The sequence below is a fragment of the Hemicordylus capensis genome, chromosome 17 (assembly GCF_027244095.1).
Source record: "Hemicordylus capensis ecotype Gifberg chromosome 17, rHemCap1.1.pri, whole genome shotgun sequence".
In the NCBI taxonomy this organism is placed as follows: Eukaryota; Metazoa; Chordata; class Lepidosauria; order Squamata; family Cordylidae; genus Hemicordylus; species Hemicordylus capensis.
In genome coordinates this window covers 12,173,119-12,187,455 of record NC_069673.1, presented here as the reverse complement: position 1 = coordinate 12,187,455, position 14,337 = coordinate 12,173,119, and the positions used below count along the sequence as shown (strand labels likewise).

Here is a 14,337-nt window from a genome sequence, read left to right as displayed (position 1 = left end):
GGCTTATGTATGTTTCATTTTGTGTATGCATCCCACTTTCACTTATTTAGAAAAGGGACACCGTCGTTTTATAAAAGCCACAACAGCCACAGTTTGGAATCTGCATATATGTATTTTCTGCTGCCTGTAGACATGTAGAGGAGCAAGGAGCTATACAGGGCACAGCAACTCTGCCTCCCAGCTCCTGGCACCGGATAGTTCTGAAAGCTTGCTGCCTTGGCTTGCGTGGTCCTTTTCTTCCTCTCTCTTCCTCTCGCTGCCTCTCTCTCTCTCTCTCTCTCTCCCTCCACCAGGCCTCTTTTGCAGCCTCCTCCTTCTCTTCTGTCTCCTACTGTGTCCAGCCACCTAAAGTGCCCTTTGCCCCCGAGGATCTCGGCACCACTCAAGGCCTCAGTATGTCCGTCTCTAATTCCTTCCTCCACCAGCACAGCTCCTTCCCTGTGCACTCGGTGAGTTGCTAACTTGGGGTGGTTTCTCCTTGTGCTCTCTCTCTCTCTCTGTGTCTCTCTCTCTGTGTCTCTCTCTGGGGAAGATTTATTTGCGGTCTTTCAGGGCAACTGTTGGGTCATCTTCCCAAGGCTTAAGGATATCATTGAAGGTCTTGTCTTGGGGCTTTGGAAAGCATATTGGAAGAGCAAAGCCAGTTTCCAACTGAGATGTGAGGAGGGGAACATCCTCAGAACATCCCCTGGCCTAGAAAGGGGAACTTTTAAATCCGACCCAGAAAGGCTGGTGTCTTTTTTCCCCTCCCCACTACGGAAATCTCTTCTCCACCGAGTTCTTTGCCATCCGAGTGCTTCTGTGTTAATTGGCCAGGACTAGAGATGTGAAGGCCTGGAGGGGGGCAGGGGATGAAAAATGAAGGGGAAAGGGTGGCGTGTTTGTGGGGGGGTTGTTCCCCACCCCCCGGCACTCCCATCACCCCCAGCCACAATTCTGCCCACCTTTGCTCTGGATTGAAGAGTGATTTCCTGCTAGTAATCAAAGGTATCCTTACTTTGAGCCATTTTGGTTGAAAGGAAAGCTTGAGGCAGAGGGGTAAGCAATGTGTAGCTCTCCAGATGTTCCTCAACTACAACTCCCATCACCCCTGCCACAGTTTTTTGCAGCTGGGGATGATGGGAGTTGTAGTTAAGCAACATCTGGAGAACCACATACTCTGGAGAGGTATAGTTTTTTTAAAAAAATGGGTGTGATGTAGATACAGTGAAAAAGATGTGCAGACCTTTGGAGAGTTTCATAGTTCATACCATCTTTCTTTTCCAGTCTTTTGGGAAATGGTGAGAATTGGAGCAGTCATTTTGCTTCCAAAAAAACCCCAAACTCTGCATTTTTTGTTCCCCAGCAGCAAGACTCCCATCTTCGCCTCCCTTCCTCGCCCATTAATCACAGCAAGGCAGATAAACCTGTTAAAAGGTTAAGCAGTGTTCCCTTTCTCCCACTGGCTGGCTAAGGAAGTCTGGCCTCTTCTGCCCCCAGACATCATTGCTGATTATCAAGTCCTTAAAACGATACACCCTCTTAGAGAAATCTCTTCACCGCTGAGTGCCAAAGCCTCTTAAATTAATAGGTGTGAAAGTGAAAGAAGTTGAAAATGGTTGTGTACTGATGATGCCCTCGCGGGACTGATCCCAAACTCTCTGCACCCAAATCATTCTCAGAACTATCTGACTTGGCCGGTGCTTATGGAGGCTCGATTCCAGGATTCAGCCTTTAAAACCAAAAACCACCCGACTCCAAATAAACTTGTGTACATTATCCGAATTATGCAAATTTACCTCCTGTAGCTTAATTTACATTATGCATGGAAAGAAGTCTGTGCCTATGCACAGTGGTTGTGTACAGCCCTGCCTGTGGGCCCTCGTAGGGGAACGGCCCTGTTATTGTTCACACAATCACTCCCCCTGGTTAAAAGAGAGAGGGGGGGATTGGGAGCCCCAGATCTGGTCTCCTACCTCCCATTTCTGAGCCCTGGTTGCATGCATAGTATACTTGGACTTCCAAAAAGCTTTTGACAAAGTTCCCCAGCAAAGGCTCTTGAGTAAACTTAGCAGTCATGGGATAAGGGGACAGGTTCATGTGTGGATTGATAACTGGCTGAAGGACAGGAAACAGAGGGTAGGATTAAATGGACACTTCTCTAAATGGAGGAAAGAAGTGGGGTCCCCCAGGAATCTGTACTGGGACCGGTGCTCTTCAGTTTGTTTACACATGATCTAGAAGTTGGGTTAAGCAGCCAGGTGGCCAAACTTGCATATGACACTAAACTATTTAGGGTTGTGAAATCCAGAACAGACTATGAGGAGCTCCAAAAGGATTTATCCAAACTGGGTGAGTGGGCAACAAAATGGCAAATGCAGTTCAATGCAAGCAAGTGTAAAGTGATGCATATTGGGGCAAAAAACCCCAAATTTACATATACGCTGATGGGGTCTGAACTGTCAGTGACTGACCAGGAGAGAAATCTTGAAGACAGTCATGGTGGACAGCTCGTTGGAAGTGTTGACTTAGTGTGCAGCAGCTGTGAAAAAGGCCAATTCCTTGCTAGGTATCATTAGGAAGGGGATTGAAAATAAAAATGCTAGTATTATAATGCCCTTCTACAAATCTATGGTGCAGCCACACCTGGAGTACTGCATACAGTTCTGGTCACCGTATCTTCATCAGGACATTGTAGAACTGGAACAAGTGCAGAAGAGGGCAACCAAGATAATCAGGGGCCTGGAGCACCTTCCTTATGAGGCAAGGCTACAACACCTGGGGCTATTTAGGGAAAGAGGCGACTACAGGGAGACAAGATAGAGGTGTATACAATGATGCATGGAGTAGAGAGAGTGGACAGAAATTTTTCTCCCTCTCGCACAACACTAGAACCAGGGGTCTGCCCGTGAAACTGAACTATGGAATTCTCTACCACGCGATGGGGTTATAGCCATTAACTTGGATGGCTTGAAAAGGGGCTTAGACAAATTCATAGAGGACAGGTCTATCAATGGCTACTAGTCTGGTGTCTATAGGCCACCTCCAGACTCAAGAGGCAAGATGCCTCTAAATCCCAGTCGCAGGGGAGCAACAGCAAGAGAGAGGGCATGCCGTCACCTCTTGCCTGTGGGCTTCTCAGGGGCATCTGTTGTGAAGCAGGATGCTAGACTGGATGGGCCTTGTGTCTGATCTATTGATTGATTGATTGATTGATTGAAAATGTTTCTTTACCACCCAAAACTTGCGTTTCTGGGTGGTTTACCATTAATCTAGCAGGGCTGTTCTTATGTTCTTAAGCATGCCATGCAAAATCTTCAGAAAGCGCTGTCCCAGATTCTGAGATTGAAAAGCTTTGCTGGAGAAGTGGCTCGGGCTCATACATGCAGTTAAGTACCGTATTTGCCCAACTTGAAGGCAGCTCTAAATTGAAGACAACCACCTTAAAAAATAACAGGTTACGTACATTTTATGCCGGTATTTACCCGAAAGGAAGAGGCCTCTGAGTTTAAGAGAACCCCCTGCTTTCTAACATTGAAGAACTTGTGGGAAAAGTAGCCTTGGATTCCGGGCAATCTTGGTGGCGGTTTCTCCCACATTCTCGGGCCCACCTGATGTACGGGAGTAAGTAGACCACCTCTGCCTCTAATGTGTGACGTGGTCCGCAGATATGGTCCCTTGCAGGAAATGATAACGGAGCTGGGATGATAATACCACTCTTCGGGGCATTGGTGTGTACAGCATAGCACATTTTCCTTCCCAATTTCCTTTGATGTCAACAAGCTTGGTTGGAGGATCTCAAGGTCTCGCTGGGGCTCGTTGGTCTTTTGCGAAATTCTGGCCAACGCAAGGTCTTGTTCTGATGTGCACGTTGTAAAATAAATAGCTCCTTAGCTGAGCCCAAGTTAAAGCTCCGACTTGTCTGTTAGTATAGCATTGGAATGTGGACTTTAGAAAAAGATGCATTATGGGCGAATGGGTCAGGGAAGGAGCAGGAGAGAGGGCACGCCCTCAACTCCTGTCTGTGGCTTCCAGCGGCATCTGGTGGGTCACTGTGTGAAACAGGATCCTGGACTAGATGGGCCTCCTTGGGCCTGATCCATCAGGGCTGTCCTTGTGTTCTTATCTCAGATGCTCTGGTTTGGCCAAGATGCCAAGCCTTGGTTTAAAGGAGGGGAGCGGGGATTAAAATTCTGTGCCGAGGAAAGCTGAATTCTGCAACCTGAATTCTGCACTCCTTACATATGATGCAATTTGAGCAGATTCATACAATTATATGATCTGTTCTGCAGTGTTTGCTGTTTTGTGTGACTTGTGCCGGCTTTTCACATTACTGGGTGGGGAAGGCGCTTTGCAGGCAATGATGGCCAACCCCACACCCCACTGGAAATCTTACCCTGCCATTCTTCCAGCTTTGCCTACCCAGGCCATAAGACTTGAAGGCGGCTGCTTTTAAAATGAAATTTTAATATCCGGAAGTTGCCATTTTGCTGAGCTTGCCATTTCTAATGAAGATTAGTCTGATTGTTAGGCGTGCAGTGATTTTTGGCTTGAGGCTTCTTCCATGTGAGATGGCAGTTGCTTGGATGGCGTGTTCTTTATTTCCTTTCTCCTGGGGCTGCAGTTCTTCTAATGTGCCAGGCGCTGTGGCAGGGAGCCGTCAGGGGCTCTTTGGCTTGGGATGCCGCTTCCATGGGTCGGCCTGGCACCTTTTGGGGGGCAGCCATCAGCGTGTGAAATGCTGCGTATGCACCCCAGTAGGATGCAGGCTGTTTGAAGAGAAGGGAATCATCGCCATAAACCCTCTACTAACTTGGCTAACCCGTACTAACTTGGCAAAGAGGCACCTTTGAACGTGGAGATTCTCTTTATTTAGCAGGAGGAGAGGAACTGGCCCTCTCCACCCCCAGCACAGGACCTCCAGTGCTGTGTGTTGCTGGTGTCTGTCTTATGTTTCTTTTAGATTGTGAGGGACAGGGAGCCATCTTATTTGTTTGTTATTTCTCTGTGTAAACCTGCCTGAGCCATTTTTGGAAGGGAGAAATCGAATTAATAATAAGATGTTTCAGCATCCAGATTTTTCCAACTGGCTCCAGCCACATAGAGGGTAACTGTTCATGACAGATGTTTATGACACAGTAGGGAAAAGTCTCATTGGAGGCGAACCAAAGATAAAAAGGTTCTTCGGGGAGGCTGCTTTGTTCGTAAGACCCTGCCGAAAGTACCGTCTTATGCGGAGGCTACGGGGCCTCCTTGAAACCTGTGGGGAGCACCAGGACTCCGGCCCGTCTGCCCACAGGAGACCTGTCTGGTCTCACCTCGGAATCTGTCCAGGGGCAGATGAAGAACTTTCTGTTTGGTTGCGTTTTGGTTGGGTTTTCTGTCTTTTTCTGCTCTGCCATTTCCCTGCTTATGGACTGGTTCTAAGAGATTTTAAAGCAAGTCGCACTATTTCTGGCAGACTGTGATTGTCTTGTTTGTCTTTGCACTTTGGACATTTGTTTTGAAAGGTGGTGCAGACATAATACGCTCTCATTCCATTTCCGCAGGGAAATGGTCAGAGACATTTTGTATACCCCTCGTACACTTTATCTTTAATGTATTGAAAATATTTGCAGTCCGCCTTTCCACCCAGCCATGCCCAAGGCAGCTAACAACAATATACAAGCCTGATAGTACTCCCTACTAAAGCCACAATCATAAAAACAAATCCACAGCAGACGCAACGCATCAGGGCAACCGCGGCCAAAAATGCAATTAATGGAGTTGTCATTCGATAGCAGTGGGAGGCCCACGCCTTCCCGCCCCTGCCCAAAGACGTTGCTGGCTCAGTAGAAGAGGGAATCCTTTTATCTATCTATCTATCTTTCTATCAGATTTATATACCGCCCAAACTTTCGTCTCTTTTGCACTTCAGTGGAAGAGTGGCTTGCATGGGGCTGACCTGGTGCTACTGTTGATCTAATTTCTTTCTCTTTTCTTCGTGTCTCTCTCCTTCCTTCCTTTCTTCCTTCCTCCCCTCCCTTTCATGGCTCTGATTTGTCGCCACCCCCTGCAGTACAAATCGGTCTTCAGGTCTTATTCCCAAGACTTTGTGCCTCGCCACCAAATCTCCATCCCTCCTTTCCTCTCATCTTCCTCCTCCTCCTCCTCCTCTCCGCCGCTGCCTTTCCCGCCTGCGCACCAGCCTCCCAACTCTGACCTGGCGGCAGTGCCGGCCGCGGCCGGCCAGGCGCTCAGCACTGCGGATGGGGCCACCTCCTCTTCTCAGGAGAGCAGCTTTAACGGGACGGCTTCTGTCTGCCTTCCTTCTGAAACCTCTTTCACTGACTCTCTGCAGACATCTTCGGTGAGAACTTGGAGGGCACAAGGGGCGGGGGGCGGCGTTAGGAAGGGCTGCTGGGAGCTTGTGATTCGGGGAGACGTTTGGCTCTGTGGGTGTGTACGTGTGCATATGCAGGGAGAAAGAGAAAAGGGGAGAGGAGAGCTGGTCTGGTGGTAGCAAGGATGACTTGTCCCCTTAGCTAAGCAGGGTCCGCCACATGTGTGAGCACTGGAAGATCTTCCCCACAGGGGATGGAGCCGTTCTGGGAAGAGCAGAAGGTTCCCAGTTCCCTCCCTGGCAGCATCTCCAAGGTAGGGCTGAGAGAGACTCCTGCCTGCAACCTTGGAGAAGCCGCTGCCAGTCTGGGTAGACAGCCCTGAGCTGGATGGACCCAGGGTCTGAGTCAGTATATGGCAGCTTCCTTTGTGAGAGCAAAGCTGGTCTGGTGGTAGCAAGCATGGCTTGTCCACTTGGCTAAGCAGGGTCCGCCCTGGTTGCATATCAAAGGGAGACTAGAAGTGTGAGCACTGTAAGATCTTCCTCTCAGGGGATGGGGCCTCTCTGGGAAGAGCAGAAGGTTCCCAGTTCCCTCCCTGGCAGCATCTCCAAGAGAGGGCTGAGAGCGATTCCTGCCTGCAACCTTGCAGAAGCCGCTGCCAGTCTGTGAAGACCTAGATTCTGAGCTAGATAGACCAAGGGTCTGTCTCAGCTTCCTATGTTCCTACTATTAAAATGTGATCATTCTAAACCAAGGGTGGGCGAACGTGGCCCTCCAGCTGTTGTTGAACTACAGCTCCCATCACCCCCAGCTCCAATTGATTGTGGCTGGGGAAGATGGGAGTTGTCGTTTGGCAGCAGCTGGGCAGGGCCACACCTGCCGAGCCCTGTCCTAAACAGTCAAGTGGATGCAAGGAAAGAAGAGTGCCTGAAATCAACCTGGCCAAGAACAGACGTCTCCAAGGGCTACTGATCTGCCTGCCTTCCTGCCTGGACAGACCTGCATCCCTCACTTGTGGCCCATCAGTGGCCTCAAAGGACGCCTGGAACTGCCTGATGCCAAGTCAGGGCATTGCTGCATCTTCTGCCTGCATCGCAGGCCGAAGTCCACCAGCAATGAGCTGCGGTCCAGTGCTATACCGTATTTTACGGACTATAAGACGCACCTTAATTTTAATCCAGTTTTTCAGAGTTTTAACATATTAAACTGTTAAGACATATAAGACGCTCCTGAATTTTGGCGGATATTTTTCGAGGAAAAAAGTGAGTCTCATAGTCCATAAAATACAGTAATCGAGGCGCAGCCCAGCTTACGCGGAAGCTCTCCTCCTTGCCTAACGTCGTCTCCTCTGCCCACCAGCCACTCTCCAGGGCCTGAGGTGGCAATGGCCTTCCCAGCATCCTTTTAGCAGGGGATGCCGCAGAGGGAACCTAGGACCTTTGGCCGGCAAAACATGCCCGTGGCTTTGGTCTCTCTCCAAGAGGCGCGGAGCTGGCTTCCGGTTAGCCAAAGCTCTCTACCTGGCTGCCGGGATGGGATGCTTCCTGGCACCCGGCAAGGGTCTACGGTGCCCGGACCTGAAATGACTAGAGAAACTTCTGCCAGAAATGAATGTAGGAACCTCCGCCTAGCCCCAAATTCTTTTGTTACACACTCGGGCACTGTGAACAGCCTTCTTTTTTTGGGGGGGGGGGCAGTTGAACATGAATATTGAACACATCAAATTTTCTGAAAGTGCAAAGAACTTCATGGGCATCCTTACAACAGTCCGATATTATCAGCTCCCTAAGGCATATGTGGGCCATCTCAAAGCATAAGAATTGCGTTGCTGGTTCAGACCAAAAAATGGCCCTCTTGGGGCTACATCCTGAACCCAGCAGCTGCTGGCTCGGTGCCTCTCAGAGCTCCCCAGCAAGGCATGGGACAATGGCCAGTCCCCGGCGTGTGTGGCCCAGAGGTATACTGCTCCTGTGCATGGAGGCTCCATTCGCACCCTTGACGTGGAAAGCCGTTCTCCACGAGTCCGTCGGGTTCCTTTTCATTTTAAAAAAAGAAACCAAGCCGAGGGCATTGCTGCATCTTGGGGGCCGGTGGCTCAGGTGAGAGGCCACGTGGGGGGCACTTCTTCTCTGGGGCAAGGCAGCCACTCCCGGCCGTTGGCTCTGATGGCCCAAATGCCACCTCCCGAGGAATTCGGCCCATAGGAAGTGAGGGCTGCATGGCAGCCGTCCTGCCAGGCTTGCTTTGGCTCTTTGGGAGCTGGAAAAACCTTTGAAGAGTGCGTCTAAGCAGCCGGTGATACCGCAGCCCTGCCCGTCACTCGCCTGCATGCCTGTCCCCCCTTTGAAGAGGGAGGAGGACAGGGCAGGAGAGGGCGTGTGGAGGAGAGGATCCGTCTTGGCCAGCTGCAGTCTCTTCTCTCGAACAGGGGATCCCAGATGTTGTTGATTACAACTCCCACAATTTGTTTCTTTTTAGAACAGGGGTTCTCAACATGTGGGTCCCCAGATGTAACTGGACTTCAACTCCCATAATCCCCAACCAAATGCCATTGGGGCTGGGGATTATGGGAGTTGAAGTCCAATAACATCTGGGGACCCACATGTTGAGAACCCCTGTTTTAGAATGTGAACCCTTTGGGGACAGGGAGCCATCTTGTTCGTTTGTTATTTCTCTGTGTAAACCGCCCTGAGCCATTTCTGGAAGGGCGGCATAGAATTCGAATGAATGAATGAATGAATGAATGAATGAATGAATGATAATAATAATTTCTAGCCAAAGGCCATCACAGCTGGGGATGCTGGGAGTTCTCCTCAACAACATCTGGAATTCCCTGTTAGCGGGGATGCTGGGGAGAGGGCAGCAAGGGAGAGGAAAGCAGTGAGGGCCTGGAGCTAGGTAGCCAGCAGGGGGTCACACTTGCCCCCCCCCCAATATTGTGATGCCTAAGGCAGCTCTCTTGTCATCCCTCATGATGCAGCTGTCCTGATGGTTTGTTTGGAATGTAAGAACTCAGTAGTTGCTCGTTCGTGGAGGTTTCTTGGGGAGAGCCCAGTGCGGGCTCTGTTTGCCTCCTCCAGATTGGGGATCTTGGCCCGTGATGCTCACCGCACCCGTCTTGCCGGCTGTTCGGTCCTTGGGCCGCAACGCACCATCACCCATTTCCTTTCGTCCTGTTTCCTGTAGAGTGAAAACGCTGGAGAGGAGGCTGGGGAGGGTGAATACGTCAACCTCTATTCCTCCGGCCAAAGCAACGGGGAACTCCCTCACTCTGAAGGAGTAAGTAAAGCTGCCCGGGGGCCACAGTCTGTGGCGGGCTGCATGCTGATTGAGCTCGCGTGACCGGGGACACCTTTGGCAGACCCTTTCCCGACCCTGGCGGTATTTGGGGACGAGACTGAAGGAGGCCTCTCTGGCCGCCCGGTGTTGGTGTTTCTGCTGCTCTGTGCATGGCTTCGGAAGTGTTGGGGGACGTTGCCAGACTGGGTTCCCCTCCAGGGTGCTTTGTGGTAGTTTTGCTCTTTTATGTAGAATGAGGATGTGTTGCTAGCCTAGTTAGTTAGCTAGCTTGCTAGCTAGTTCGTTCGCTCTGTGCCACTTTTCAACAAAAAGCAGTTCTCAAAGCAGTTTACATAGAACGAGAAGATGGTTTCCTATTCCCAAAGGGCTCACCGTCTAAATATAAATACATGGTGGGCAACAGCAGCCGCCACTGGAGGGAAAATAAAATAAAATTAAAATTAAAAGTTGCATTCTCAAGGGAATATAGAAATGGCCCAAACTCAAGAGGGACACCTACCAGGTACCAGGAATGTGAGTCCAAGCAAAGCATCTAAGGGCTGCAACCCATTTAAAACAGACCATCAAGTGTATGTTTAAATAAAGCTCCGTGCATTTCAAAGCACTAAGAAAGGTGATAAATTAAAAAATTTCAGGTTTTCAGGATCACGAGATCCTGCCTATTTCCACGAGAATTGATTTTCCAGTTCCGGTGGGTGACTGATTTACTGACCTGTTTCGAACTAGATTCTTCTTTTTGGAGTGTGTACTTCACGTATGCTTGGCTAAATGGCCAAACCATAGGGCCTCTTAAAAGTTCAGAAGAAAAACACTTGTGTGACAGGGTGGGGATCTTTCTGGGAGGTGCAGCAACCTTCTGCTTATTCCACACAATAACTGCATCATCTATATATATCAAGGATATTTCGAGGGTGGGGGGAGCCGGATTTCTTCCAACATGCCCATTGTCTAGCAGGAGCACCTGCTGTATTCGTGTCTTGAGACTGACAGGGAGGGGTGTCGCCTTCCAGCATGCTTCCATCAAGACACAGTCACAGGTAGCAGATGCTAGAAGGCTCAGTCCCTGACTTGGGAGGGTCACGGCAAGGAGCCTTTGGGCACAGGTGGACTTGGCTCGTCATGTGGCAGCAAGCATGACTTGTCCCCTTAGCTATGCAGGGTCCGCCCTGGTTGCATTTGAATGGGAGACTTGAGGTGTGAGCACTGGAAGAAGTTCTCCTCAGGGGATGGAGCCGCTCTGGAAAGAGTCTCTAGGTTCCAAGTTCCCTCCCTGGCAGCATCTCCAAGATAGGGCTGAGAGAGACTCCTGCCTGCAACCTTGGAGAAGCTGCTGCCAGTCTGTGTAGACGATACAGAGCAAGATGGACCAAGGGAAGAATGTAGCTGCAGAGCTTCTGGGAGCTGAGCTGGAGATCTGCTCCCTGAGCCTCTGCCTCTCTTTGGGAAACGGCGGGGCCCCTTGGGCCAAAACAGCTTTGCATTTTCTTCGGCTCGCTACACCCCTTCCTGCCTGTGGTCGGGCACTTCCCCTTCCTGTTAACAGACGTCCTCTCTGTGCAAGGCAGGGTCTCGTGCTTGTCGTTTTGCATCCCGTCACAGACGTCTCGGATGGAGCTCAGCAGGAATCCTCCCGTGGCCATCCCCTCTTCAAAATGTTGACCTTTTGATGGCTTCAGACTCTCTGCCATTGGGTGGGGCAGGACAAGAACAGAAGAAATGGGGCTGCCCTCTGCAAGTTGGTCGCAGGTTTTTCACACACATACACACAAACATTATATATTTGTAGGATTCATCTTACCTGGCAGAGAGTGGAGTAAATTAGAGGATCCTGTTAGCCTTCATTGCACCCTTCCGGGAAGACATTCTGGTTCAGTCCCGACAACAATCCCTGTATTGTTGTTCAAAAATCGTATGGCACTTTTGTGAAAGGAATGGGAGCAGCATCCCTTTTGCAGCAGCAGCAACAACCCTTTTCTGTTGTGGGCAAATGTTTGTGGGAACCTCGCCCTTCTCCCTCCTTCCGTGTTTTTAATCAAAAACACACCTTTTGAGAGAGGCTGTTTAATGTTTGGTTCGCTGCTTATATCTGGCAGGTTCTTCGTTTTTAGATTTTTCCTTGTGTACCTTTTTAAATTTGAAATCTTTAAATTCTGTAATATGGTTTTAGCTTGGTCTTTTAAAAAAAATTATTGATTTTTTCTATTGTATCTCTTTTATTAATGCCTTGAGCCTCCCTGTCGTGTACTGGAGGGGTGGGGCGTAAATATTTTAAATAAATAAAATTGAAAATATGTGCCCTGGAATCAAATATCCCATACGACCCTCCTCCCAGGAAGGGTCAGGCCGTGTTGTGGCCGTGTGGTGTGTGTGTGATACTTTCACACACACCCAACGTGGCTGTTCCTGGGACACCTTGCTGTGCTGTCTGTGCTTGTGGGTTCCTCGGAAACCAGTGATCCTCAGGCTTTATACGGTGAGCTCCTCTGGAGGGAGCAACATAGGACGGCTGTAGGGGGTGGGGAACCAAAGTCCCAGAGGAGGATGGGATGCTGAACCCTGTTGAGCCCAGCTGGGTAGGCTGAATGTCCCTGAAAAGATCCACACTGCGTGACATGAAATGTGCAGGAGGTTGGTGTGATATAAAATGCAGGATTCTTTTTTGAGCTGAAACCCAGCTTGCAAGGCGCCTGGGTCGTGAGGAAGGAAGCTTTCATTTTCATGCTAGGGAATTCTTAGCCATTGTTTAAAAAGAGAAATTGAGCACCACGTGGAATAAGGCGATCTTTGACTATGACGACAACAAATATTTATATACCCTTTTCAACTCAAAGTTCCCAAAGCAGTTTACATCGAAATAAATTGAATGAATGAATGAATAAAGTGGCTTCCTGTCCCCAAAGGGCTCACAGTCTAAAATAGAAACTTAAGCTAGATAGACATCAGCAACAGCCACTGCAGGAGTACTGTGCTGGGGATGGATAGGGCCAGTTGCTCTCCCCCTGCTCAATACTAGAGACTCACCAGTTTTAAAAGGTGTGCCTCTTTGCTCAGTTAGCAGGAGATCTGGCTAGCTAGCCTGTAGACACCAGTCCATGATAGACCTGTCCTCCATGAATTCATCTAAGCCCTTCTTAAAGCCATCTAAACTGGTGTCTGTCACCACATCTTGAGGTAGAGTATTCCATCGATGAATTACATGCAGTGTGGAAAAGCACTTCATTTTGTCAGTCCTCAATTCCCCTCCCATCATTCCCTGGCTCTCGTGTTGTGAGAGAGGGAGAAGACTCTCTCTCTCTCTCTGTCCACTCTCTCTACTCCGTTGACTACCAGCTCTCCGGTCACCAAGATGTGGCTCTTTCACCATCCTTGTTACCCGGTGGAATTCAGCCCGTGGAGATGCTGATGCATAATCCCTTGATGACAGTGCCCTGTGTGTTTCATGCCTCCTGGTTGCCCCTGAACTGTCCTGTGTTGCTGTTCCTGTTGAAATCTGGCCTGCGGTTGTGGCACAAGTTCTTTAGGTAGAGCTAGGCCTTGTGGCTGGGAATGGAGGCAGCAGAAGAGAGAGAGAGTTGCAGGAGAGGGGACCCAGATTCATTCACACGGCCATGCATACCTGGGGGCAGCCTCTGACCTGGGTGTGCATAGTCATGTGAAGTAGGGGGGTGAGGTGCCTGTCTGCGCGGAGGGCTATGGGGCAGAGCTCAGAAGCGTGGGGCTGCACAACTTCGGCCCTCCTGCAGATGTGGACCTGCCGGGGATGATGGGAGTTGTAGTCCAGAAGCTGGAGAGCTGCAGGTGTACAGTCCTGGCTAAGAGCAGCAGCATTCCTCAAGGGACACTTCAAGACAGGCTGGCACATTTTTGGTTTTGGGAACCTGGAGAAGGTGGAGGCCCGCACTCCGCAAAGGCAGATCAAGCTGTGACCCCTGCACACCCTGGTTGCGGCCATGTGTGTGGAACTGGGTGGAGGCGGCTTCTGAGTGAGGAGGACGTGAGCGAGTGGCCCTGATCCCTGCCAGGCTGGGGTGCCTTCTCCCTGTTGTTGCTCTCAGATGACCTCCTGGTGCAATTAGAAACCTAGTGTTTCTCGTTTGCACGAAGGACGTTCTTGACTCTGTGGAATATTTGACCACCATGAAATAACAGGCATTCAGTTGACCTCCACCTAGTTCTGCATGATAGGAACTCCAGCATCATGGCTCAAAGCAAACCATAACACTCTTCAAGTCACCAGGGGGCTCTCCGATTCCTTGTCCTAATTCGGTTGTGCATGTTCTATGGTGCCAATTTGCTCCCTCGGAATTTGCAGAGGAGGGGTCTTGAAAATCTGCTGGGCGCACGTCAAGCTGAATCCTGCCAGGAAGCCCCGCCTTAATAATCCCAATAATCTTTCCTCTCTTCCAGGAATCGCCGGCATTTAAAGATGGCCTCCTCAAGGACTCTGCCTCGCTGAGCAGTGCCCCAGGGAAGGAGAATCCAGAGGAAGGCGAAAGGTGGGACTCTGCTCTTGTAGCCCCTGTTGCTTGTCTAGTCGCAGGGATTCTCAGTGTTGGGTCCCCAGATGTTTTTGGACTTCAACTCCCATAATCCCCAGCCCCAGTGGCCTTTGGTTGGGGATTATGGGAGTTGAAGTCCAATAATATCTGGAGACCCAACGTTGAGAATCCCTGGGCCTAGTCTACCCTGTGGGTCGATTGCTCTTTTCTGAGGAGCGGGCCAGCAATCTACCCTC

The 14,337-nt window shown here is 50.1% G+C and overlaps 1 protein-coding gene across 8 annotated transcripts in view; it reads left to right on the top strand.

Moving 5' to 3' along the window:
• The window catches only part of RAPGEF1 (Rap guanine nucleotide exchange factor 1), a 205,581-nt gene that overhangs the window by 173,053 nt on the left and 18,191 nt on the right, over positions 1-14,337 (top strand). For 6 of the 8 annotated variants that reach the window (XM_053281909.1, XM_053281908.1, XM_053281911.1 and 3 more), the window contains 4 exons: positions 294-449; positions 6,038-6,328; positions 9,489-9,581; positions 14,010-14,098. In XM_053281909.1, the coding sequence (XP_053137884.1) occupies positions 294-449; positions 6,038-6,328; positions 9,489-9,581; positions 14,010-14,098 (629 nt within the window). The remainder of the gene's footprint in view (positions 1-293; positions 450-6,037; positions 6,329-9,488; positions 9,582-14,009; positions 14,099-14,337) is intronic. The other 2 variants (XM_053281914.1, XM_053281915.1) reach the window with 2 other exon arrangements.